Source organism: Mustela lutreola, chromosome 17 (genome assembly GCF_030435805.1).
Source record: "Mustela lutreola isolate mMusLut2 chromosome 17, mMusLut2.pri, whole genome shotgun sequence".
Classification (NCBI taxonomy): Eukaryota; Metazoa; Chordata; class Mammalia; order Carnivora; family Mustelidae; genus Mustela; species Mustela lutreola.
Window position 1 is genome coordinate 13,479,877 of NC_081306.1, and position 27,106 is coordinate 13,506,982.

General features: G+C 47.7%; 1 protein-coding gene across 4 annotated transcripts in view; it reads left to right on the forward strand.

The window, feature by feature from the left end:
• Window positions 1–27,106, forward strand: part of CPPED1 (calcineurin like phosphoesterase domain containing 1) — a 99,971-nt gene that overhangs the window by 10,819 nt on the left and 62,046 nt on the right. For 2 of the 4 annotated variants that reach the window (XM_059154691.1, XM_059154688.1), the window contains exon 2: window positions 8,212–8,430. The exons of 1 other annotated variant lie outside the window; for it this stretch is intronic. In XM_059154691.1, the coding sequence (XP_059010674.1) occupies window positions 8,212–8,430 (219 nt within the window). The remainder of the gene's footprint in view (window positions 1–8,211; window positions 8,431–27,106) is intronic. One more of the 4 variants, XM_059154689.1, reaches the window with a different exon arrangement.

Genomic DNA, 27,106 nt, shown 5'->3' on the forward strand with positions numbered 1-27,106 from the left:
ATTAAACTGAGAGCCATTTATCATTGTTTCGCACCTTGAGCCATTTGAGGTAGCCTGTGCAGGAACCGGTTTGGCGCACCAGGAGAGCACAAGCTGTCCCAGTATTGGGTGGAAATTAATGGCATGACGGACTCGCGTAGGCCTTTTTCTGGTTGCGTGATGAAAACAGTGACTCATTTGCTTGTGGGGGGCGCATTGATTACAATTAGCCATCGATTTACTGGTAATAGCAAAAGGATCAATGAAATTTCCAATTCTTGGTCTATGGTAAGAAGTCAGCTTTCATTGAGGGGGACGGATATGCCTGAAAGGTGTAAGAAAAATAAGAGAGAGGCAATGTATCGACAGAGACAGATTTCCGAAAACAGGTAGTTCCCGATGTGAACTGCAAAGAACAGTTGTCATCCGAACCTCTGTCTTTCGGGCAGGATATCAGCACATAAACAGTCTCGCAGGAAGGATTAGTAGCAAGGCGTGTGAGTTTTTAAAGGTTTTTAAGATTCTTCTCTGTGTATAGTTGCTTTGTACCCAGGAAATGCTAAAAGAAGACTCACGGGCCTTTACTGTCTGTGGTTTAATACCACCCAAATCCACTGTCTTTTTATTCCTCAGTGTTGAAAGATGGTTTCTATGACAGTCTCTCTCAGTTAGCAGAAATCTGCAAGTGGCCAGATCCTGATACTTTCTATACAAGGGCTGAATCAGATTCTTTTTCCTTTCCTTTCCTTTTTTTTTTTTTTTTTTTTTAAGATTTTATTTATTTATTTGACAGAGAGAGAAATCACAAGAAGGCAGAGAGGCAGGCAGAGAGAGAGGGGGAAGCAGACTCCCCACTGAGCAGAGTGCTGATGCGGGGCTCGATCCCAGAACCCTGAGACCATGACCTTGAGCCAAAGGCAGAGGCCTAACCCACTGAGCCACCCAGGCGCCCCCTGAATCAGATTTCTAAGGCCAATTTTTTTTCTATAAAAATATTTTAAAATTGGTTTAAATTTTTATTTTTATTTAAATAAATTTTTTGAAGATTTTATTTATTGAGAGGGAGAAAAGAGAGAGAGCACAAGCGAGTGAGAGTACAAAAGCAGGGGGAGGGAGAAGCAGACTCCCCGCTGAGCAGGGAGATGTGAGGCTCAGCAGGGCTTGAGGCTGGAGGCTTGCGTGGGGCTCCATCCCAGGACACTGGGATCATGACCTGATGCACTGATACACATCGTGACCTGATGGGATCATGACCAAAGGCAGATGCTTAATTGACTGAGCCAGCCAGACGCTCCTGATTTAAATTTTTAAAAGCTAAATTTTAAAATTTGATTCAGACTATGGTTAATAAATTACCATAATTCAATATGTATGATAATATAATAAATAATATTTACAATAAATACAGATAGACCATATATATTATATATATAATATATATCTGACATCATTTGGACAGTCCTAGCTAGATAGGTCTTCTCTACAGTCTCACCTGTGACCACCTGCCCTGAGGGTCAGGGCTCTGGGGAATAATAGGCCTGGTTCTGCCCTTCAGGACTTGTTAGACCTCAAGCAGGATATTTAACCTTGACCTTGCTGAGTTTCTTCTTCTGGAAGCAAAATGGAAGCACTACCATAGATATTGCTTGTCACCGCACATGTCCACAGGGTCCCATGGTGCATGGGACCAGTCGCGGATCACGGTGAATTTGAGATCACATGCCCCCTTCGAGGAGCAGCTGGTGCTCGGCACAGCCAATCAGCATCCTCCAACTGGGCCTGGTTTGGCTGGATTCTCCAGGAGAATCCAGAAAACCAGGTATCTGTATGAAACTAATGAATTTAAAATGTTGGCAACAAATTCAAAATTTTAGAACCATTATGTGGGCCAAACAAAACACCCCTGCTGGCCAGACCGCAGCCAGAGGCCTGGAATGTGAAATTTCTGGAGAGGATCACCAGTTGGCATCCCATAGAAGGCGGGTGTTCTGGGCTCTCGCCTGTCCCCTGAGTCAGCCCGGTGCTGTTGGCAGGGACTGGGAGCATCACAGCCTTCTGGGGAAAAGCTCTGGGCCTTGCCAGCGTTATCTTTGTGTACAATCTTCTTATTTACCAAGATGTTCCATTCGAAGGAAACCTTTTGGAGATAAAAATGTCTTTATGGCGGTGGACAACTTGCAGGCGGGCCCGAGGCACATTCTGTCTCCTTGATGGCTCTCTCCCCTCCAGGGCAGCCCCCAGCATGGAGATTCTGAACAGTAGAAGCCTCTGCTCAGTAACTGTGTGATCTTGAACTTGAGTATAACTAAGATCCCTAGTCAGGCCTCGGTATCCCCTTTTGATTAAATAAGGGGTTTAGTCATTCTGCAAATCCCTCCCACACTGAAAATGTCCAGTGGTGTAGTGGGAAAAGGCTGGCTTCCATAAGGTAAGCCTTCAGCCTCCCTGGGACGGGCAGTAATCAGTGGGCTCGCTCGGCTCAGTCCGGGAGGGCCAGTTGTAAGTAGTGTGGTTAAGGATGAGATGCTAGGCCTTCTTTCATAGCACGCTCCGTGGCAGACAGACTCGCAGATGGTCCCGGTGATCCCCGCCTACTAGTATCCATGGCGTGGGTGATCTTCTGCTGTTTTGAGCGTGGGTTGGCCTACCAACTCGATTATAGTGAACAGAACACAGCAGAGCAATGGGATATCACTTCCATCACCATGTTTGCTAGCGGACACTCTCCCTTGCTGGCTTTGATGAAGCAGGTTTCCATGTTACGAGATGCCCTGTTGGAGAGGCCCACATGGCAAGGAACTGAGGGTAGCTCCTGGTCCACAGCTAGTGAGGAACCTCGTCAACAGCCCCGTTAAGTGAGCTTGGGAAAGCAGATCCTGCCCCCTGGGAGTTTTCCTGTGCAACCTCAGCGCTGGTGGACACTTTCCTTGGGGCTTGGGAGAGACCAGGAGCAGAGAACCTGGCTGAGTCACTCAACATCCCCAACCCTCAGACTCTGAGATCGTCAGCGTGTATTGTTTCAAGCTACTACATGTGTGTTCATTTGTTGTATAGCAATAGATTGCTAACACGCCATCCTGGGAATTTGTTACAAAAATTAACATTGAAAAAATTCAATTCACTGTGGACATTCTTATTTATGGAAGACTGAAGGTGTTTTCGTGAAATACCTGCAGGCTTTATGATGTATTAACGAGGTATTAATAGTGCGTACTCTGTAGACATTAACGGAAGTTTGTGTCAAATGTTTCAAAAGATCATAGTCTTGTTTTGTTCCATGTAGGTCAGAAATGAGGTCTTCATTTCATCAACCTCACTTGAAGCTTTAATGCATTCATTCTGCAAGTACTTGGTTTATCTCAGAATTTGACCTTGGCCTTATCATATCACCAGTTAGGGTCCCTGACTGTGTTCTTTTATCAGTTTTGCAAATTACGGGGCTGGACACAGACAGGGACCTAAAAATGAATCTGAACATACACAAAACAAAAATAAAACCGAACCCCCCCCCCTCCCAAACATCAGTAGGAACATATGCAAAACAACAAGTCCTCCAAGCCATTATTTTAATTTAGGGAAACAAGAATCACTTTGCACCTGTTTCTGATCAAACCCATTTAAGCAGTTCCTTGATTATTTATAGGTCAGTGCTTTTCAAACTTGGATTTGCATACCGATCATGTGGGCATCTGTTAGAATGCAGACTGTGCCTCAGTAGGTCTGGGCTGGGCTTGAGATGCTGCCTCTCGAGCAAGCTCGCAGGTGGTGATGCTGATGCTGATGCTGGGCCAGAGGCCACACCTTGAGGCCTAAGCTGTAGACCCAGCCCCACTCCTCCCAGTGCAGTGGGCTTCACTGATGCCCTCCTGTCATATGCAGCTTCTCCCTTAGCCTCCACTTCCAACACTTCTGCTCATTTCTGGGGGGTTATCAGGCCTTTGCCATTCAACCAAGCAGTCCCATAGTTAAGTTCTTCGACTAGGAAGATAAAAACAAACAAAAAAGCTTGCTGGATGCCCAGGTGTCTTTCTGATTTTCCATAATAAAAAATGCTGTGATTGTGTATTGGGGTGCTTTGGGAGTGACCTCAGCATTCTGAACTTCTGTGACTCCCAAGGGCCAGAACCGTGTTCTCAGGGAGCCTAAAGAAAGCTGGCCTGTGCCAGGATCAGATGCATGCTCCGTCCTGCAGGGGAAGGCACAGCAAGGTCTCCCTGGCTCTCACAGGTGTCATCTAATGCCTGTGACCTACCCTGGCTGCGACTCTGGACTTGGGCAAAATAGTGTAAGGCAAGCGTGGTTAAGCATTCGCTTTCATAATATTTTGAGGGATGGGGGAGGTGTACATTTACAGAAGATTCCTCCCTCTGCAGCTCAGCACCAGAAGTCTCAAATACCCGTAATTCAGCCTTGATTAATACTAAGATGAGACTGAAGACCACGAGCTTCTGTAGCAGAATTTTAAGAGGACCCAGGTGCTCTTGAGAAGGCTGGGCTCCAAGTCAGCACCTTGCTCTTAACGACATAGATAGGGCAGGCGGAATAGTGATATGTGAGCTGGCATTTATTTCAGGTCAAATCTATTTATTTTGTACCCTGTCATCATAAAATTGAGATTCTGTCTTAAGATTTTACTAAGTGAACAAATAATAAGGAAAGATTTATTTTAATACCCCCAAGGACTATTGACTTTTTGAGACGATGACTGTTTGTTGTAGGGAGCTATATTCGTTAAAATGTTTGCCATGGAAAACGATTCATAAATTCTGTTGGTCATAGAAGATTGGTTTACATGCCAACCTTGGAGTGACGATCACCTCCCTGATCTGGTTCTGATTAATTTACCTGGTTTAAGTAGCTCTGCACACTGCCTCAGAAATAAGAATGTTGCTAAAAGCTTCCAGTGTAAAAAGGTTATTATGCAAGTAAAATAAATGAATAATGCTAACAATTAAATGTAAAACACAAATTGGAGTCCTGTTTGTTTTTTGTTTTTTTTTTTCATGACACCAGCCTTCAACTCTTATAGAAGTCTTGCTGACTCTCTATCTTTAATGCCGGATCTCTGAGTATCAGTTATTACTTTGTAGCAGAGTTCCCTGAAACTTGACAGCTGGAAACGGCTATCTCACAGGTTCTGTACAGATCTGAGTCCTGCCTGGCAGGATCTTTTTGCTGTAGGGTCTCCCACTGGGTTCAGGCACAGCGTCAGCTGGGGCTGTGGTCTCATCTGATGACCCGACTAAGGGAGAGCCCTTTCCCAAGCCTGCTCACGCTGTTGTTGGCAGGATTCCGCTCCTTTTTGGTTGTCGCGTGGAGTATCTCTGTTCTTCACGGGCTGTTGCCTCCGTTCCTTACCATCCATGTTGGCCTCTCCAGTAGGTGAGTCACAGCACGGCAGCCTTGACCTCCAGAGAGAGGGCTCTGAGAGAGAGAGAGAGAGAGAGAGAAAGCGCGCAAGATGAAAGACATGGTCTTTTTCTAGCCTAATCTCTCTATCTCTCTTTTTAACTATTTTATTAAAGCATGATTGACATATAAAACGCTGTAATATTTAATGTGTTCAGCCCCATGAGTTTGGGGATCAGTAAACACCTGGAAACCATCACTGCCGTCAAGGTCATAAACAGACCTATCTCTTCCCAAAGTTTTCAGCAACCCCTTGATAATAATAATAATAATCATTATATTATGATATAATAATTGTAATAATTATAATTTTGTGTGTGTGGTAAGAGCACTTAACATAGATTCTACCTTCTTAGCAAATTTCAAGTATACAGTACAGTATTGTTAGCCGTGGACGTTATGCGGACAGGAAGTCTCCAGAACTTCTCTATCTTGTAGAAATAAAACTTTGTACCCTTTGACCATCACCTCTGCCATTTCCCCCTCCTCCCAGCCCCTGGCAACCACCACTCCACCCTCTGCTTCTAGGAGTTATTCACTCTTTTAGAACCCACATGGGGGTGAGACCAGATAGTATTTGTTTTTCTGGGGCTGGCTTCTGTGGCTCAGCCCTCTGAGTTCACCCATGTTATTTCAGATGGCAGGCTTTCCTTCTTTTTAAGCCTGAATAATATGACATTATCCAGATGCACCACATTGTCTTTGGCCACGCATCCATCGAGGTACGTTTCGGTTGTTTCCATGTCATGGTGTGGCCTCGTCCCTGAAGGGACATCCCATCACCGTATCCTGCTTATGAGAACCAGGTCTCTAGGTACAGGCCATGCTCAAGGGGAGGGCATGGTGCCAGGACATGAATATCGCAATGCAGGGCTCTCTGGGGCCTTCTCAGAGTCTTTCTGCCGCGCGTAGCGAGGGCTCCATAAATACGAGTTCGCATCCGTCATCGCGCTCGATCCCCGTCCTTAAGATGCGTCCTCCAGGACGTCATGCACTCCTTGTCCGGACTGAGTTCAGATTGGTTGTGCTTTGAGCAGCTAACGGTCGGAGCTGCAGACCCAGAACTGGTGGCTTAACTTGCATTACAGTTTGTTCTGTAGAGGATGTGCAGGGAGTTTGTATGCTTGCATTTTTAGGTTCTGAGAAAGGAATTGAGAAGGAAGGGAGGCCTAAAGCCAGAGAGCCCCTCGAAGATGACAGCAAGTGAGGCATGGTGGGTGGGAGCGTGGTGATGAAATCTAGAAAGGTTAGACTGGCTCATTGCCAGTGAGATCTCAGTGTAGGTGACATGCCCCAGGGAGAGGCTTTCCCTGTGCGTCCCGTTGAAATTAGCTGTTCGTTCTCCCTTCCCCTTCTAGAGCTGGTGCTCTGGCACCATTCCCTGCTCTTTTCTTGTGCACGGTCTCTCTCCCCCGTGAGGACTAAGCCCCAGGAGACCAGGGGCCTTGTCTGTCTAGGTCCAGCCATGTGTACCGTCAGCACCACGTATGGGCCCTGGCAGACAGTAGGCTCTTAGTAAATACTTCCCGAATCAATGAATGAATTGAGCACACAGACGTGAAATGACTCCAAGGAGCTTTTTGGAAATCGTAATATCTTCATGACTTCCAAAGGAAATGCCGCCGATTCAGTTAACATGCAAAATATACTAACTTGTTAAAGAGAAGAAAACAGTGTCAAAATTGTGGGGTAGTTTGTCCCTGCCACTGATGACTCGTGGCCGTCGGGCCAGTCATGTGCCCTCTCTGGACCTCCGTTTTCTCAGTGGTTACATGCAGGGGCTATAGGCTGGGTCTTCAGACTGCTCTGTCCTCAGATCCAGCGCAGGCCGAGGAGGCTCTGGTTTTCAACATTGGTCTACCATGGAAGATTCTGTTTGAAGAAAGGATGCTATCCCCAGGGGTGGGGTGGGGGTGGTTGGTTGATACCCATAGGGCTTCCATGCCCACCAGTGGCCATTCCAGTCTTGCAAAAGCATTCCTGGTTGCAGTCCTTTTGGCTATGAGGGGTAGAGACCTGAGGCCCACAGAATTTAGGATTAGCAGAACCAATGGGAAGGGCCATAGGAAGGCTAATAATTTTGGTGCAAGCGATCCAGCGCCCTTTCCAAGAACATAAAAGTGCGCCTCTCTCTTCCTTCCCTCCCGCTTCCTCCCACCCCCTTGCCTCACACCTCGCTTAAGCCCACATCATGCAGCCTTTGAAATGTTAGCATCGATTTTTTTTTTTTTTTCCCCTCGTTGACTAACTCATTTCAAGATTTCATTTCTGGCACTGCCTTTCCTACCAGATAGCCAGAGCTTCCAAGCTCCAAGTTTTATAATTAAAATTCTGTCACATCCCCCGAAACGGTGCAAATTGTGCCATTACGCCTGGCATAAAAGATTTGAAAGCACTTCACCTAGTAATTTAAATATAATACTTCTGGTAGCTTTCAATTTCTGGTATTTTTAATTCTTAAAAACCTATCATTGCGCATTACTATCCGCCGTACAGCGTTGCTGGTGTGCCTCCGCGCTCCACTTTGGCCAGCTAGTTTTAAACAAACAGCTTGGCTGTGTGGCTGCTGCGGCCCACGTGGTCTTTCCTGGCCTTTGGGAATCACCAGGTCCCAGGCATAATTAGTATAAATCACAATCCTCTAGACTATGACAGGAAAATGGTATGTTTGAAGAGCAGCTTATTAAAATGACCTACTTAATTTAAGAAAAATATTGTATCCACTTGCACAATAACCTGGATGCTTTCCCTGACAGATTTCATAATATTTCTTCCCTCTCCTTTTTTTTTTTTTTCCTCCCCTTCCCTCTTTGTTTTTACAAGAAAAGGAAAGGGAATGGAAAGGCCCGTTCTACTTCATCCAAGGCGCAGACCCACAGTTTGGACTAATGAAGGCCTGGTCCACTGGGGACAGTGACAGTGGTGGTGACGAGTGGGGGCAGGAGATCCGTCTCACTGAGCAAGCTGTTGAGGCCATCAACAAGTTGAAGCCCAAACCCAAGTTCTTTGTTCTCTGTGGGGACCTCATCCATGCCATGCCAGGTAAGACTCGTGCTGTTGATGTCACCTTCTCGCCTTCCAGTCATGACTGCATTTGGGCAGGGGAAAAAAAAAGGATTTCTCTTAAGAGATGTTTTTGTTCAGTAATGGCCCATTCCTTCTCTCCATGGCCGCTGGAGTATCCATGGACATCAGAAGATGCACCCTCATTTTTACATTTAGACTTTGGCGAGATTAATCACAGTAATTAGGCGCAGCTACAGTTCTGATGATTTGAACTTAACTCTGAAAAGTGAAACAGACTCCCACAAGTCACCTTTATTTCTAGGGGACAAACTTGAACTTCTTTCAGATACCATATCCACAAGTGTAATGTTCTTTTATTTCTTCTCTTCTTATACTTCAGTATCACCTGTAATTGTGCTTCTTCATTTGCAAGTGACAGAAATCTAACTTAAACTGAATTATTACTATTATTTTTTTTTAAATTAAAGGTGCATGTTCCTTTATGGGACTGTAAAATCCAGGGGCAAAGGTGGGCTTCAGGTAGGGCTGGATCCAGAGGCTCAGAGGTTGTTACCAGGACTTGGTTTCTCTTGCTCAGCCCTGCTTTCCTCTGGGTCGACTTCCTTCTTACACAGGCTCTCTCTAGGTGGTGGTTCCTGGGAGCTCCAGGTTTACATCTTCTCACAGAAACCACAACAGAAAGAAAGTACCTTATTCTTGGTGGTCCATTCAAAGTCCCAGACTGACAGCTATCTGGCTCATGTGGCCTCTTAAAGCCAGGATGTGGGTGGGGTCTACAGCAGTGTGGTCTAAAGAGCAGGATGATTTCCCTCAAGAGACATAGAATGTAAAGATAACAGATGCCTTCTAGAACTCTCTTACATTTTTGTTTCCTCCTCTGATACCTTTTCCCCCAGGCAGGAGTAACGCCCAGTGACCACATATACGCAGGTAGAACTGTGCCGGCCCATCAGAGAGGTAGAGTAGACCAGTAGACCCCCATGGCCACCCTTAGTGGGCCAGCGGTCTCTTCCTTTGGAGCAGTAGTGGGCCTGAAGACCATTGCCGAAAACACCACGGTGGCCATGCATGTTTGCTTTGGCTAACGCTGTCCTGTAAGCCTGTGCTCTGAGTCCTGGCGATTTCCAGTGCCTTTAGAAGCTGAGGCACTCTATGGTAAGCTGGGGTGCATTCATTCTTCCCCATGACTTCACTTTTCTGGCAGCCTGCCTCTCCAGAAGAATCCCAAAATGAAAACGTGAGAGTGGGAAAGGGGCTGCCCAGAATCACAGTCCCCAAGGTCCAGTGACTGTAACGAGCAGGAGGAACCCTCCGACCTGCTCTCATTCTCTGTTGATACATATTTAATGCAAAGTCCTGAATGTGGACGTGCCCATGTCATTCATTGGGTACCACTGGAGAGAACCCAGGATGGTCATCCCTGGAGAACCTGTTCTGCTTTTGGGCTTATGCAAAAATGGCAAGGTGGGGAAGTAGGAAAATAAGGCAGTGGACAGAGACCTCCACACCTGGCACTGATGTGCTGGGTGGACTTGGACAGACCCCTTCCCTTCTCAGAGCCTTTGTTTCTGAGCCAGGAGCCCACCGATGTAGTAAGCATTCAAAACTTTGACCCCAGTGAAGAAGGGTCAGATAGCCCTGTCTCTCTGTGCAGGTGGTGCACGTTTCAGCAGCTTGGTACAGAAGCACATGTCACAGCGTGGTGCTGTTTTGTTTTGTAGCGAGGTAAAATCTTAGCTGCCTGGGAACTGGGCCATCCTTGGTGACCCTCAGCCGAGGGTTTCCTGGTGCTGGTATTATACACTGCTAAAGGCAGCACAGAATGCCCCAGTTTCTAAAGGAGTTAGAAATCATAGCAGGACTCGGAGTCTTGGTTTACCTGGTAAAGCCAAGGTAATCTGCTAGTTGACCAGGTTAATGCTGCTTCCAAATGGTCTGATCTGCTGTTATTTAGGTTCTTTTGGATCTTTTGGCCCAATATGCACCGTAGCATCAGCTAGATCTCTCACTCTGGACCATCCAGTGAGCAAACTTATGCTTTTATTGGACACTTGAAGGTCAGATTCCAGTGGCTTCTTTTCTTTGACAACAGAAAGATAGGGGCACCTGGGTGGCTCAGTTGGTTAGGTGTCTGCCTTCGGCACAGGTCATGATCCCAGGGTCCTGGAATCAAGCCTCTCCTTGAGCTCCCTGCTCAGCAGGGAACCTGCTTGTCCCTCTTCCGCTCTGCCTGCTTGTGCACTCTCTCCCTCTGTCAAATAAATAGATAAAAATCTAAAAAAAAAAAAAGCAGAAATGTTATAGGACTCACTAAAATTATATAACATGTTTTTGTAGCTGTTTACCGACTCATTCTGAATTATGTTAATGTATTCAGTCATATTTCAAAATAAGATTTAAAATGAAAGCCCTCTATGCAGTTTCATTGCTTCTTGAATAAAAGATACTGAGCATAGTAAATGAAAAGATACGGTTTTTATGATCAACTTTTTCCATTGGTCAGAAGACCTTGTAAATGTGAACCGGCAGTCTTTTGAACACATAATTTTATATTCAGTGTGACCCGAGCAGAATTCACATCTGTTCTGAAGAGTTGGACTGTTTGGTGGGGTTGTAACTGAGCCAGTGGAAGGACTGTAACTATTTTGAATATTGTGGTCTGAGATTAAACAGACTGTTTTAAAGCTAGTTACCATTTTTTAATATGCAATTAGTGGCTTCCTCCTCATTTAGCTCATACGCAGGGGCAGACACTAGAAAAGTAATTATTTGCTTTGACTGCTTAGCACATTGTTAATTATCAGATGCATGTATTAATAGACAAATAAAATCAGAAGCATACTTTTAATTCTACCATAAATAATATCCTGGGCCAAGTAGTTTTAAGTTCAAACTGGAGGAAAAAAAAAAAAACTTCATGAATAATGCTCTCTCTAATGGAAGTCATAATGGCACTTTTCCATTATACATATTCATCACAAAATTTGTTCATTTACAAATGCCTTCCGTGTGCCCACTGAGTGCCAGTTAAAGCCTTAGGCGCTGTGGGTATGATGGTTGGAAACGAAAGGGCGGCCCGTCCGTGGAGCTTAGAGTCTGGTAAGGGAAGCGTGAAACCATGGACGGCGAGGGGCCCTTCTGGTACCAAGCCCACCGATTTTCACTCCTTCACACTGAAGCCCAGGGTGACCGGTCGGTCGCTCTGAGAGGCATTGACCCACTGGTACTGTCCCCAAGAATCTTCTGAGTCTTCAGCAGGTCACGTGAGGACTTGACAGATCGGAATGTGGTGATGCAGTCCGAGTACAAGAGTTCCTTTTACACCGTAGGATTTAGTTCGTTATGAATGTGCGCATCTGGCCCGTTGATGAAAAATTGCCACAAGCACACAAAACAAAGAGTGCAGAACAAATTCTTCCCTGGGTATAAAGGCTCCTTGAAGAGCTCTTTGTGTGTTGACTTCCGCTTGGGCAGAATCACGGTTCTGTGATTCCGTTCAGTTCATGATTCAGCCTCCAGAAGTCCTCTGTTCCGCTAACCGAGGCAAGCCCGTGTTAACATTATTCCAGTGGATGGTGTATGAGTACCCCACGGCTGCTGTAACAAATGACTGTGAACCTCCTGACTTAAACAGAGACTTGTTCTCCTGCAGTCCTGGAGGTTAGAAGTCTATAGTGGGTCCGTCCTTCTAGAAGTTCCAGCTTCTGGAGGCTGCCCATGTTCCTTGGGCCATGGCCTCTTCCTCCTATCCTTTTCTTTTAAAGATTTTATTTATTTATTTATTTATTTATTTGACAGAGAGGGAGACACAGCGTGAGAGGGAACACAAGCAGGGGGAACTAGAGAGGGAGAAGCAGGCTTCCCGCTGAGAGGGAGCCCGATGCAGGGCTCCATCCCAGGAACCTGGGTTCATAACGTGAGCCAAAGGCAGAGGCTTAATGACTGAGCCACCCAGGCACCCTCTTCCAGCAGCGCAGCGTCTTCTCTCTCCTCTGACCTTTGATTCATCTTCTCGTATTCTATTAAACCTACCCTCCTGCTGCTTTCTTATAAACACCCTTGCGATTATTGGCCCACGCCGATAACCCAGGATAAACTCTCCATCTCAGTATCTATAACTTTATCACATCTGCAAATTCCTCTTTTACTGTGTAAGAGAACATCATCACTGATTTGGGGGTTGGGGTGAGGACATCTTTGGGGGGCATTTTCAGCCTGTCACAGATGGTATGGGGTGCGGTTGAAGGTGTGTATCTGCCAGGACCAGTGTTCCCAGCTCACCTACCCTGGACAGTCCTTTGTTATTTCCCTTTTAACCGATGGTGGAAACTAGGTCAGAGCAGTTAAGTACTTTTCCCGGCTTGTAAGTGGTGGAGTCAGGATCTTACTGATCCTGCTGTTTTCACACCTCACGAACATCTCACACCCTACTCTAAGGGTTGGCCCCAGAGCACCCGTCAAGGGCCTGTTGATCTGATGACACGGAATCAGCATTTTAATGAGATCCCCAGGTAAACTTATGGATGATCAAATCTGAGAAGCTCTTGCTAGAGAAGAATGTGCCAGGCCCTCTGTTTTTTGCATTAGGTGCACTTTTTGTATGTACATTAGTAGTTTGTGGACATTTCCTTCAACTGTTAATAACAATGGTGTTTAACAAGGAAACTATTACTCCTTTAGACTTACCATGCTCCACTGTCAAAGGGAAATGTTTTTATGGCTTTTATTTTGCTTTCTTTTTTATTTTTAAGATTTTATCTATTCATTTGAGGCAGTGGGGAGAGAGTTTGAGAGAGAGAGAGCACGAGCAGCTGGCAGAGGCAGAGGGAGAAGCAGAGTTTCTGTCAACCTGGGAGCCCAATGTGGGGCTCAGTCCCAGGACATGAAGACCATGACCCAAGCTGGAGGTAGACGCTTAACCATCTGAGCCACCCAGGTGCCCCTTAGTTTGCTTTCCAAACAAGAGTTTGAACAACGAGAGTGGAGTGACCTGTGCCATGCAAGGTCAAAACAGAACTTGTCCAGAATATTCAGGAAAACAATCACACATGCATGCTTTTATGTGGAATGGTCAAGAGAGGTAGAACCGGTTGCTTTGACTTGGGTCATGTCCATGTCCATCCCTTATCTGCTATTCCAAAATCCAGAAAGCTCTGAAAGCTAAGGGTTTTTTCAAGTTTGAAAACTAACTCAGTTGGCGGCAGAGCTGACCTGAACGGACACAATTTATAATCTCCCTTTATTCCTGCTTAGAATATTCATCTGTTTCGCTAGTGAGGTACTACTGTGTTCCAAAGTGGGATGTCACCTGAGACCCAGCTCCGGGTGTCATTTAACAGGTGCCCCGTGCCCAATACTGCTCTTTCCAAATTTACAAACCTCCCAGTTTCCAAGGAGGCCTGGCCTCTGGGATTTGGGATAAGAACATATGGATCTGCAGTACTGATACTTTTGGATTTATGGATGAAGAAGCCCTTTATCACTAGAAGCAGAAGGCTTTCTCCTCCTTCCTGTGTAACTTTCTCTCGAGATAACATATGCACACCATTGCATAGGAACCACATTTTAGTTTCACTGTTAAAAATGATCCCAGCCAGGGCGCCTGGGTGGCTCAGTGGGTTAAAGCCTCTGCCATCCGCTCAGGTCATGATTCCAGAGTCCTGGGATCGAGCCCCGCATCAGGCTCTCTGCTCAGCGGGGAGCCTGCTTCCCTTCCTCTCTCTCTGCCTACTTGTGATCCCTGTCTGTCAAATAAATTAAAAAAAAAAAAAAAAATGACCCCAGCCATCTTGTATTTGAATTTTGGCGCACCGTTGTTGTTGGGATCAAAGGGACTGAGTATGACCGTGGACTTAAATTCAGAAATGACTCTTTGACAAATTGAAGGAGAGGGTCTGTACACCACGACGATGTTAGCTGCAGGTAAGTGTGGCATCGTCCACTAAGAAAAGTCTTAACTTGCAGCAGAAAAGGGCCAGGTGTCTGCAGATAGGTCTGTCAAGGTCTGGAAAGTGAAGGAATCAGCAGAGTGGTGGTTAGGGATCGGGGGATGCTAGGGGACCATACAGTAGAATTACTAGTAAACGGGGATGGTGGCTTTTTGAAAAACCCGATTTCATCTAGTTTGGTAGCACTTTCCCTTAAATGAGATGTTAATGGCTGGGCCAGGGGCCACATAGGAGTGACCATGACCAAATGACCATGGAGACGCCTTCCCCACTTGGAGATTTCTCATTCTAGGATGAAGGGATGGAACTGGGAAATGAAGCCAGATGGAGCCAAGTTGGAGGGTTTTGGTGCGCCGGGCTTCAGGCAAAGAGTAAGTCAGGTGTCCTTGCAGCGTTCACGTCACCCAGGAGGGCTGGTGTTCGTTTTTCCCCAGCTGGGTAGGCGCCAAACACAGGAACAGAATTCTGGTACAAGACAGACTATGATAAGCAAAGCCTCGGAGGCATTGAAAGACAAAGCCAGGATTAAGGCTCGGGCCAGGAAACCGCCTTATCTCATCCCTGCAACCTCAAGTTCACCTTCCTTGGAGCTTAATTCAAGTTCCTGCCGGGCAGTGGGGGCTGGGCTTGGATCCGTGCGTCTTTTCATCCCTCGAGCGACGGCTGTTGGGCCCGGGCAAGGTGTTCCCTGAAGGCGGGTCAGATGGATCGCTCCCGTGTTTCCCATGATGCACAGCAAGTGGCCACAGGAGGCACCGGCACACATTTCTGGATTCAGTGAACAACAGTCAGTTCATTTCTTTACCAGTGCTCTGAGTAGCTTAGTTTGTGCCAGACCATGTTCTGGGCGCTTGTGCTACCTCCGTGGATAAAACAGACAAAAGTCCTTGCTTGACCTAGAAAAAAGAAACAGGGACACGTGGAAACGTGACATTCTTTTTTGTGTGTGTGTTTGTGTCAGTCTCATCTTTTGTGGTAGTCAGTGGGTAGGGATGGATTTTATTATTATTATTAGATTTATTATTATTAGCTTATTATTATTATTAGATTTTTAAATTACATAATATGTCAATATGTTTCCTTTGTAAAGATTTAGAAGAATAAACTGTGCGAACTTGCCCAAGTCTCCCTTGGGGTCAGTCCATCTGTGAGCGCCCGCGTCATACGTAAATGTCATTATTCTGTGTTCTGGGCCTTACTTTTTCCCCTTCCATGGACCTAGAAAATCCTTTTATGTTTATCCAGGGAGGTTTCTGCCAGGCTTTTAAATAAGTGCATTGCATTCCGTGGGTTAGATATCGTAATTGGTTAATCACACCCTCCCCCCCAGCCAAAAGGAGGAGTAGGAATCTCCTCAGGTTGGAGCTAATGTAAACTGCTGTTATCAGACTTTCTTCCGTGCACTAGTCAGTTTTTCTCGAAGTCAGAGGCGTTGTCTGGGTTTGGGATCTGCTCCAGTCAGTTTGCTGTGTGGTTCCCCAGAGGACATCTCTCAGGGATCGGCTTCCACATTCCCTCCTTTGTGCCACCAGCGTCTCAGTCCCTATCATACACGCGTAAGTGTCTGCACTGCGCACCGCACTGTAGCTACTCAGAAGGTATCCATTGAACAGAAACCCTCTTGTCCCTATCACAGTAGGGTTAGTTGTTGTTGTTTTTTTTTTTTTTAAAGGCTCAGTTAATGTGTGTTCATTTCCTCACCTGTGTGATTCGTTAGCCTTGAGTTTTTAATATTAAGTGCTTACTCCAGGCTTCAAGAAATGCCGAGATTTGAAGACGCTTTACCATACAGCTTAACGTAAAAGGGGTGATGTGAGTGCTAGGAAGTGACGTGCCTGGGTGCCGGTATCACCGGGCCCTGGGGATGGGCGGGGGCTTCCAGCCGGCTGCGTGTGGCTGTGCGCGGGGCGGTGGTGACCCGCAGCAATCAGCCGGGCCCCACGGCTCCTAGATCCTTCACATCCATTAGAAGCCTGTTAAGGCTTCCAGGCAATCAGCAACAATACCTTCCTTCTGCGGCGGCTGATTGAAAGTGGTTTGAACTAATTTACCTAATATTACTAATTAGGGAGCTTGGAGCATTACTTGAAAAGTTGTTTCTGATTGTGTGTGTGTGATCATCCCCGCCGTAACCCCCCCAAGCCCCCCAGCACTTGCTGCGGCTGTGCTTGCTGGCGGCTGTGTCAGCTGATTGTCCCCACTCAAGGCGTCTTAACCTGTTCTGTGCCGTGTTGGCAGACCACCTCTGGACCACCTCTCAGTAATGTTTTTAAACACCTAAAATAAAAGGCATAGGATTTCAGAGGAAACCAAGCATGTTGAAATTCACTTATCAAAATACCTTTCAATTATTTGATAGAGTAAAATACATACTTCTTTGTTGATGTGTTATACAACCCAGTGTCCCAACAGGGCTAATCACTACTGTAATTTCAAAGTGGTACTGAGCTTAAACGGTTTTTCACGAGGGATCGCTCACAACTGTAACAGGATATGAAAAGTCCTTGTGGTTTCTGTTGGTGACACCGTCGTCACAAGAGGCTTAATAATACCCCTGTGATTTTCCGCTTAATAGGAGGAGGAAATGCTCAGTGACAGAGGTGAGCGAAATTGTAGGGTTTCCCCGTGTCGGCTCACAGGCTCACAGGCTCATGGGCCCCAGAGGAAGAGCCCTTTTCTGTGCACAGGTATGGAGGTACTCTTGTTTGCCCTTCGGAGCTGTCCGGTCCTAGTCGACCTGTGGGTATTACTATTGACCAAAGAGTTTATACGTTTAATTAGAGGCTAAAAGGCTGGTTAATTGTGGCTAGGAAAATGTGAATGTTTGATTATTTAGTGAAAAGAAATGGCTGGAGCTGAATAACAAGAGCCAGGAAACAATTGCCTCTTTATTAAGGGGGGAAAAATAAAGAAAGAAACCAACCCTTCGGTAGTCTTTGTCTCTGGTTTCCAGTGTTTGTTTGGAACAAAAAGTAAAAATTGAGAGCCTTGTCATATTGGTTCATTTGTTCCATAAGCGTTTGAGGAGACTTAAACAGAATCACACAATTAAAAAAAAAAAATAAGAAATGACCAATCAGGACCAAAGAAAATCTAAGTTCATTGACTGAGTAATGCCCTGAGGGAGGGGCAGAAACAAATAAGCCGAGTCCAGGACCTCTGTGGTGATCGGATGGTAGATTAGCCAGAGAGATAAAAAAGACAGTTGTCAGAGAAACAAAACCAAACCTATCTCTGAGAGGGGCACAGCTTTCTTCTAGAATGTCTTGGATTTGAAAGAAAAAATTTTTGAGGATTTCTTTCTGGGGCGCTAAGTAATATCATGTCCAGCAGGGGTACGTCTGGGCCCTAACCCTGGGAGTGAGGCCTGGGAATAGGCTTTGTCCAGGCGGTGAGCCCCGTCAAACTGGGCGAGAGCCGGTGTGTTTGCCTGGGTGCCTTGGGGAGCAGAGTAGGAAGAAGGTCTGTAGCTTTCATCAGATCCTTCGAGGGCTCCGTGACGCAAGGGTAAGGAACCTAGGACTTGCATGCTTCTGCCTTCGACTTCCGCCTGAGGACACGTTCTCTCCTGATCCGCCGAGGTCATAGACGCCATTAGGCCAAGAACCTGTGGCGGTCTGCTCTGGGGCCCTCCTCTGCCCTCTGCCTCATGCTGGGGGCTTTCTGGGATGGTGGAGGGATGCTACAGAAGCGGGCAGAATTCCCTGGCAGACTGGTATCGTAGAGGCCAAACCAGTGTCTTTCTAGTTTGTGTTTTGCTGATTGGAATATTTATCTTTCCTTTCATTGTTTTTTGCTCTGAACACTCATTTCCTGGAATTGGGACATTTCACCTCTCGGATGGGCCTATTTTCTGCCACTAAATGAAATACTAAAAAGGAGCATGATCCCAGAGGCGTTCCATTATCAGGTGATTGGTCAAGTGATGAGAACGTGAGATGCAAAAAAATAACAAAAGCCTGGAAACGTGGCACGTTTAAGTGCCAGGCTGCTGAGGGGGCACCTGTTCTGTAACCCTCAGAATTTAGAAACTCACCTGCATGGTTGGAATTCTAGATTGTTGAACATTTATATTCAGCACTAGTTCCTGAATAGCTTATTGGAAAACCATGGTAAGTTCTTTTCAACGCATATTATTTGGGTTGTATAAAATATTTACTCTTCCTTCCTTCCTTTATGTGTTATTTGGGTGAAATACTGCTGCTATAATCCATAAATATTCTTGGGAAGAAATTTTGTATTGATCAGAAAGGTAGCAACCTCAGAAATTTTCACGTAGATAATATACCTTCCTTCATCTTTTTTTTTTTCTTTTCCAAAACACCATAAGGCATATTCCATATTGTACCAAAGCCGCCAGTTACGTCAAACATTTTATTAATTATATCCCATGTTGGCTTATGGTACGTATTCAGCAGTGAATTGCAGTAAGTGGAAACAGCCAGTGTAATAAGCTGTAGCTGTTAGATGCAAAATTAAATGAATTTTGTCTAATAACATGTATAATTTAAAAAGCGGTAGAACCTGATTAAGCTTGATCTGTTGGCAATATGACGCCGGTTCCCTACATGAGTAATGCCTAGGCTTGCAAAGTTTTAGATCAATGAATTGACGCACCTCAATTAATTAGGGAAAGATAATGGAAAGGATTCGAGATGGAAAGGATTATGGCTCTATAAATTCTCTGGCACTAGATGAAACTAAATGCTTTTAATTGACGGAATAAATCATTTTCTTAAGCCCCACGCAAGGCTGCCTCTGCCACGGAGTCCCCAGTTCTGGGACATTCCAGAGCAGCGTCCACCTGCTCGCCGGGTCTGTGCCAGCCTTGACCGTTGGCTATCAGAAGTCTGGTCTGACAGTAGTTCATTTACTCATGTGTCTGATCAGTCCCGGCAGCGAGCACGGAGGCCCTCGTTTGTGCACGGGGCCTTAGCAAGGGGCAGGCTCAGTGCCCGGCCTCAGGAGGCATCCAGGCCTGTCGAGGAGAAAGGCTGCACTTGGTGGTCTTAGGGAGGGAGGTGGTTCGGCCCGCAGCCCTGGTCTGGCGTGCTGGCTTATGGCGGCCTTCGCGGAGCTGCAGTGGCCCTCGGTGACCCGCTGTGCGCGTGGTTTCCCCAAGCAGATCCCACCCAGCAGGGTCAGAAGGTACAGCAGAAAAAGTCTGCCCTCCTGCCACCACAGATGTCCTTCTCCTCAGAGAACACCAGTCAGTAGTTTTTCACGAAAATGAGAGAACATCGTCAGGCTTATGTACGCTTGCACACATAGCATTTTGTAAAACAGAAGGGGAGCCAGAAAGACACAGCGTTTATGTGTGTCATTTTTGTTGTCTTTAGTGGCAGCACATAGGGGCTCCTATCCTGGTGTTTAATGCACGAGATACCAGAGTGCGCACCGTCGGTCATCTGTCCCCAGCTGGGGGACATTCTATTGTGTCCCCCGTTCCGTCACGACCCATACTTAGGGCCCCTGTGGGACCCCGCGCTTCGGTGCATGTGTGGTTAGGGATGTGGCTGTGAAGTCAGGGGCCGAAACGCAAGCCCCACATCCCTTGTGCACCCGCTGAGTGACCTCCGGTGGGTCCCCTCTCTGCATGGCCGAATTTCCTAATGTGTAAAGTGCAGGTAATTATGGTACTTCTCCGGAAACTTTCAGAAGTGTGTAGGATGCTGTCTGGAATTTGGTACCGTACAGTAGCCACAATGACTTCTAGTAGTTGGGTTTTTTAAATGAGAGCTTTTTGTTGAGATGAAATCCGTATACATTCCTTCCGTGTAACTGTATTCAATCCGAGTCGTTCCGTATGATTGAGCCACTAGAAGTGGACAGATCGGTGGTTTCATGACCTTCACAGAGCTGTGCAGCTGTCACCACTGTCTATCTCAGAGCGTTTTTGTCACCCCCTGGAGAAGCTTTGTACCCAGTAGCAGTCATTTCCTGGTTCCCTCCAACCCCTCCTCACGCCCAGCCCTGCACAGCCACCAGCGTACCTTGTGTCTCTGTGGGTTTGTGTGTTCTGGACCTTTCCTCTGAATGGCGGCTGTCACTGAGCATCGTGCTTCCAAGGTTCCCTCACATCATAGCAGGTGTCCGTGCCGTGTTCCTTTTCATGGCCGAGTAATATTCCATGGCGTGTCTCTACCACATTTTATTGATCTGCTTGTTGTTGTTCATCTGTGAGGTAAATTCCTAGAAGTAGATTGTTGAACCAAATGGTGATACTCAGAAAAGCGGAAATTGGGCCTTTGTCTTAATAATATGGTACAAACTAGTCCATTTTGGTATTTTTTATCCTGTTACTGAATGGTAACCCTGGCGGCCCCAAAAGATCAAATTTACTGTCGTCTGTGTCTGAGCCTCACCCCGCCTCCCAGAAAAGTAAAAATAAAAGAGAGGGTGTTTGTAATGTGGAAAAGAAAGTCCAGGGCACTCAGTGCAAGGGAGGGTGTGGAGAGTGGCCCGACTCTGTGCCTCAGGTCAACCCCAGTTCGCCGTCTGAAATGGATGAGAATCAGTCTGTTTATTATAAGACTCTAACTCTTCTCCACAGTTTTCTTTAAGGAAATTTTTGTCTGGACACGAAACCCAAACTTTTAGAAATTAATAGCAAGTTCACTAAGTTGAGTTGAGTTGAGTTGCTGGTGTCTGTAACTTTCTTTTCTTGTCCTTTTTTTTTTTTTTTTTTTTTTTTTTAAAGTAATTACTTCAAAAGTGGTCTGTCCTGACTCATTCCATATCATTAGGTCAACCGAAGTGACCACAGAATTTGGGAAGAGCTTGTTACGGGAAACAATCGTGCTCATAGGAGTAAAGAGCCACCACGGTGACTGTGTTACTATGAGATCATGGTGGTGGTCTCCCTTCTTCCCGATGACCAAACGGTCAGGTCTGACAGCCTTCCCAGCACTGCGCAGCTGGTATGGGATACTGTGGCCAACCCCTATTCTCAAACTCAGAGGGCACGCTCCTTTCACTGGACCCTCACTGGGCACCGACGTCCTAGAGTCAGCCCTTCTGGCTGCCATCCTCCGGTGGGCCAAGGCTGCATAAAGACTTGGGGAAAAGGGCGAAGGCAGGTGGGGGACAGGGGTTCTCGACTTGAGTTTGGTAACAGCTCAGTTTGGGATCTAAACCTACAAAATATGGAACGATCTGTCTCTGTGTCCACGTAAGGGCGAGGCCGTGCGGGTGTGTGCGGGCAGAGACAGGTGTGGTCTAGTTGCAATTTAGGCCGTCCCGCCAGCCCCTGGCCACATTAACACTGTCAGCTTTAGGTTAATAGGATGATATTGTCGTGGGAATTGCTTTTCTTTGTTTAATAGACCAGGGCAGCGGTACTCAAAGATGTCACATTTTAAAATTTCACTTATCAGTAAATTAAAAATGGTCTCCAGAGTCTGTAACCCAGGGACCTCCAGACCGTTGGCACAAGCTGTGGGAGATGTGGAGATGTGCAGCGATTCCGAACAGAAGACGGCTTCCTTATTATTCCCAGTGACGGGGCCTGCTGACAGCCTGCCCCAGGACCATTGGGCCCCCAGCAGCAGAAAAAAAAAACTAAAACGACCACATCATTAGAGCAGCCCCTAGACTCCCCAGAGATGAATGCAACTGTCTTCTTCCAAATCTTAGCATCACTGTGTTAAACTCTCTTCTGAGACAGGTAAAGGTTCTTCTGCCTGTGAAGGGCACACGTAACAATTGGTTATTTAGAAAAGACAGAACCCTGTTTTCAGGGGATGTTTGTGCTTGGCCTCCCAGTGCCTTGGAGGGAGGCAGAAACCTGCTGTGACGGAAGCCAGAGGCCCAGAAGGCCTAATGCTCTTTCCAGCTTCCCTTGCAGCAAGGACTCGGGCATGTGACCCGGTGTCAGCCACTCAGTGTCACCCGAAGTGGATTTTGAATCTTCAGCTGTAGACACAGAAGACCCAGGGCCTGTCCTGGTGCGGGGTTGACAGCTACACCCACTTTCCAGAGGCAGCAATAGGCAGGGTCCTCATGTTACTAGCATCCAGCGTGACCGTGGGCAGTGTCACTAGGCAGGCGGGGACCAGGGGGCGGGGTGCACCCAGTGTTTGTCCCTGGAAGCATTTTTGCACTTGATTTAAGCTGCTTCTACCCTCTTAGCCTTGAAACCTGGTTCTCCAGCTTTCTTTGATTCAGAGCTACCTGGTACCCTTTAGTAAATTGCTTCTTTGCTTAAAGGAGCCAGAATCACTTGTTTGTGACAAAGAGCCTGACCGGTGGAAGCTTGCGCATCACCCCTTTTCTGTGCTTCCCAATTACTCACTTGCTCCCAGGCCAGATTTCACTCTGTGCTTCTGCCTGCGTGTCTGCCTGGTCGGTGCCCTCGCACCTCACTTCCATCACGGGAAAACCGAACTCGCTCTCCTAAGGGCTTCCTTTCCATTTGGTGGTATCTCCTTGTTCCTTCAGTCACAAGGATGTGAACTTTTTGGATTCATTCTCGAGCCATCTTTCCTCCCCGCCCAGCCCCCCACCCAGTGTGGCCCTTTCTCCCCAAAGCCTGGCCTGACCTCTGTTGTATCCGCCCCGGGTGCCCATTCCAGGACTTATGCAACTCCCTGGTGGAATTCTCTACCAACAGTCTGGCCGAGGGGTCAGCTTGCCCCTTCCACGGGCCGCCTGGTCCACCACTGCCGGGTCACATGCTCAGCCCGTCACGTGCTCAGCCCGTCACCCGCACGGTGTACCTGTTAACAAACAGCCTCCATCCTGCGCCGCTCCGAGCAGCCCGTCCTGCGGTGTGACTTTGCCGCTCTTCCCCTTGGGAGGCGGCGTGTGTTTCTCGTGTTCTCCACCTGTGCTGGCAGAGGGCGGTCTAATGGCGCAGGCCACAGCAGCCATCCTCCCGGCCTGGGTCCCAGCCCCCACTGCCTCATGTCATGGCCCCGTGACCTTGGGCCGCCTCTGGAAAATGAAGCTGATCATGGTACCTGCTTCCAGGGACTTGCTGTGGGGAAGGGGCAAGGTAAAGAGCCTGGAAGGGCTGGCACGAAGCACACATTGGATACGTGGTGGCCGAGCCTCCTCCGTCCGTCTTGTCGCTGGTCTCGTTGTCCGTGCCCGCCCTTGTCATCGGCACGTCGGACCTTGCAGCTCTAGTTCTGCTCCCGCTCCGGTCTTCTTGAAGACTTCTCCGGAAGTACCAGTTTCTAGTGGTTCCTTCTAACTAAACCTGGTGCTCTGCCTGTTTCACGAATGCGCGGAGCCCAGCCTGTCACCGGCTGCGCTCGTCCGACCCACGTGGTCCAGTGAAGACTCTGGATCTTGGAGTCGGGGGACATGACTAATTAACCTGTGACTTTGGTCTGGTTACTTCACGTCTGTAAGCCTCAGACTCTGGACAGCTGTGGGAAATAATAAAAGTGGAAAGCAAGAGCTGTATCAGGAGTGGCCGAGGTAATGCCAGGGGGACATTTCGCACAATCTCTGGCACCTGAGGTGCCCTCAGTAGGGGTCCCACCTGCTACGGTGTGGCTGCTCATAGCCCCTCCCAGCGTGGGAGCCTCTGGAGTTCTCCGCCAGGGATCTGTTTGCACCCCAGCACCCACCACAGTATTGGACACACTGTAGGTGCTCAGAGCTTAGATGCTTTTTGGAGACAGATTAACCTGAGTCTAAAACTTGAGTCCCTTAGGAGCTGTTTGTGGGCGAGTCCCTAGACCTTCCTAAGAATCTGCTTCCCTACCCGGAAGCCGAGGGTGGGGATGTCTCTGTCCTGGGGTTGTCTGGAGGATTGAACGAGGTCATCAATTACAGGGCCTGTGAAGGACCTTGCTGGTGGCAGTGATGGAGTGATGTCCTTGCTGGTTTTCCCTTTGTCCTCACTTGACACCATGCTGGACCGAGGGGCGAGCTCCTCCTCCACCTTTCGTTGCCATGTATTTTGCTCTGTTTTAGAGAAGGCCTAGCTGTCTACCAAATTTATTTGAAAACATGGTATTTTTAGCCAAATGCTCTGACATACCACCATTTCCTGTAAATAATTACACAGTGTTTTAATCTGGTATCGTTTGAGAGCATGCTCAGGAGACCTTTTATCCTTTCTTAGCACGTTGCCATTGGGCTTGGGTTTGGTAGATCATCTGGAAGGAATGAAGCCCGTCATGGATACAAAGTGTTACTCACTCACAGGACCTCTGCTTCTAAGACCCCTGTGTGGAATGTTAATGTCTCGGGCCTGGGGTTCTGTCTATGAAATAACCAATGCTCAAAGGGAGACCAGTCAAGGCATTCAGTTTTGTGGGTTTTATTTGCAAGCGTCTGAAGGCCCTTCCATACAGGTCAGGTAGACACCCCCTTTAGGCAGCCTGTGTCTCATGGGCCCTTCGCACCTGCTAATGTTTGTAGCTAGACCTCGGAGTTCTGTGTTACCCCAGATTAGGGCGGCCGCCTAGCCTGCTTTGCCTGGGACTGTCCTGGTTACACCACTAACACGTTTCATGTCCTGGGAAACCCCTGAGTTGTGGGCAGACCGAGAGGGTTGGCTACCCCCAGCGTCTGTCATACAATCTTCTGTCCCCAGCCTGTTGTTTGTGAACATAAACACTTTTCAGGGCAGTGTAACGAAAGACCATAGATGTGAAACAGGGAAAATGTTGATATGTACATTTCATATAAATGCTTACAACGCACCAGAAACGTATCTGGGGAGAGTGCTGTAGTCAAGGTCTACAGCTTTGGTCTCGAGGGTTAAAGTTGTACCCTGAACTTAAGCTAAGCACCCTTTCATTGCTTACTTTTGTCCGATTTATTATTTTGCTGCCGGGCTTTCCTGGTATCACTCAGGAGAACCACCTGCTGCTGCTAAATACATATGTCCCCGTGACTCCTTCTCCTGGAGCAGTTTGCGGATCACCGTGTTCTGTTGCAGACCACCCCCTCGCTTGCGGTGACCGCCCTTGTGACTTCCTGCCTGGGGGCTCTTGTTCAGAACCACAGCTGTCTGTGGACGCTGCGCGTCCAGCCTCCTGTCCCATGGACACAGCATCGTACCCATCTCAGAGGCTCTGCTGCTGAACCAACATCCGCTTCTTGGAGGCACCCTGCAGAGCCTGCAATGCAATTTAAATATGTCACTTAACCTGGATTGTATGTCACACCACCCCAAACATATCTCCCAGATTCGCTGAGTGTGTCTAGCTGTTGTCCTATGACAAGGCAGCAGAGAATGAATTCATGTTGTTATACGGATAGGAGCCTTCTCGAACGTACTGATGTCTGTCGTAAGAATGATCTAATATCCGAGCCTGTGGTTGCATGAAAAGATAGATTGAAATGCTCGCAGGAGGGTCACCCTGAGAGAGTTCCAGCGGTTAACCCACGAGGGTCCTAGAAATGATGCACTTCCTTTGTCCAGAGACAGCCCTCAGGAGGATTTCACCCCATTGTTTGCTGTCTCCCACCTCAGAGAGGGAAGTCTGTCCCTTGCCCTGCAGCTTTGTGGGCACAGGACTTTGATCGTGAGTCTCAGCCCCATCCCCCATAGTTCCTGCTGTATGTTAACATTTGCTCTGATCTGGTCTAAGGTCCAGGAAAAGCTGGAGTTCTCCCCGTTGGCCTCTTCCTCCCAGGAGTAGAGAAGGTCCTGTGCAAATTAGATTTTTAAAAATAGACTGCGTTGCGGCAGAGAATCCTGGAGGTCTCTACAGTTTCTCCCTTTGTAGGCGAGGAATCCGCGTGCGTGTGCGCTCACCCCCTCGGTTTAACCAGGTGCCTGTGGATCTGGTTGAGAAATTGTGTGGCCCCCCTCGCCCCCGCAGTGTATCGAGAACAGTGGCTGTTAGTGTGGTGGGAGGAGGAACGGCCCTGGTGTGTGCGTGTGTGCCCATGTGCGTGCCCTTGTGCGTGCACAGCAGACCCCAAACCAACAAGCAGCTGCTTGTGAAAGTGGCCTTGAATGACGAGGTTTGGGTTTGGCGTGAAAACGTCCCGTCAGAATGATCGAGGGACAACACGGGTCTTTATTAAAACCCATCTTTATTAGTTCATTTGTCCTCCTCCTGAGACTGCGAACCTCACATGGGTGGGTTCAGAGACCGCAGGGCCCCTGGGTGTGGCTCTTCCTTACAGAGATGCTCTCTGAGGACCAGATACCTCTCGGTCTCCAGCCTGACACACCTGCCACCCAGGAAATAGCCAGAGCTGGGACTGACAGGCCACCAAGGGGGACAGCCAGAAAGGACCCAGGGAGGTTGCACACGTTATAGGGGAACGAGCTTGATGAACTTTACAGTGACCCAGAGCCTCATTCAAAGTGGCCATTTTGGTCCGTCCTTGTCCAGCATCTTCATGTCCGTGCGGGAGCAACAGCTGCTCTTCCTCTTTTCCTGGGTCGGTCACCGAATAGGGCTGGACTTCCAGGAGACCGGGCTCTGCAGGAGTAGCACGGGTGGGTGGGGGGCTCCCACTGGGAATGTGGTCCAGGGAGTAGGAAGGAAGCAGAGTTCTTGTGAAAAATCGGAAGCGTGTTCAAATCGCCCCGTAGAGCAGGGGAGGGGGCTTCTGGAGGAAAGGGGGGGTTTATGAGGATCTTGAAGAAAGGCATTTCTCTTGTAAGAAACAGAGATCTACTCAAACTTAAGGGTGGAAAAAAAAAGTGTGTCGGGGGGTGGTCAGGAGGATTTCGGCGAATGGGAGGGCAGGAGTGCGCTGAGAGCCGAGCAGAGGGAGCCGTGTGGGCGCAGAGCCGGGAAAGGCCGCAGCCACTGACTTGC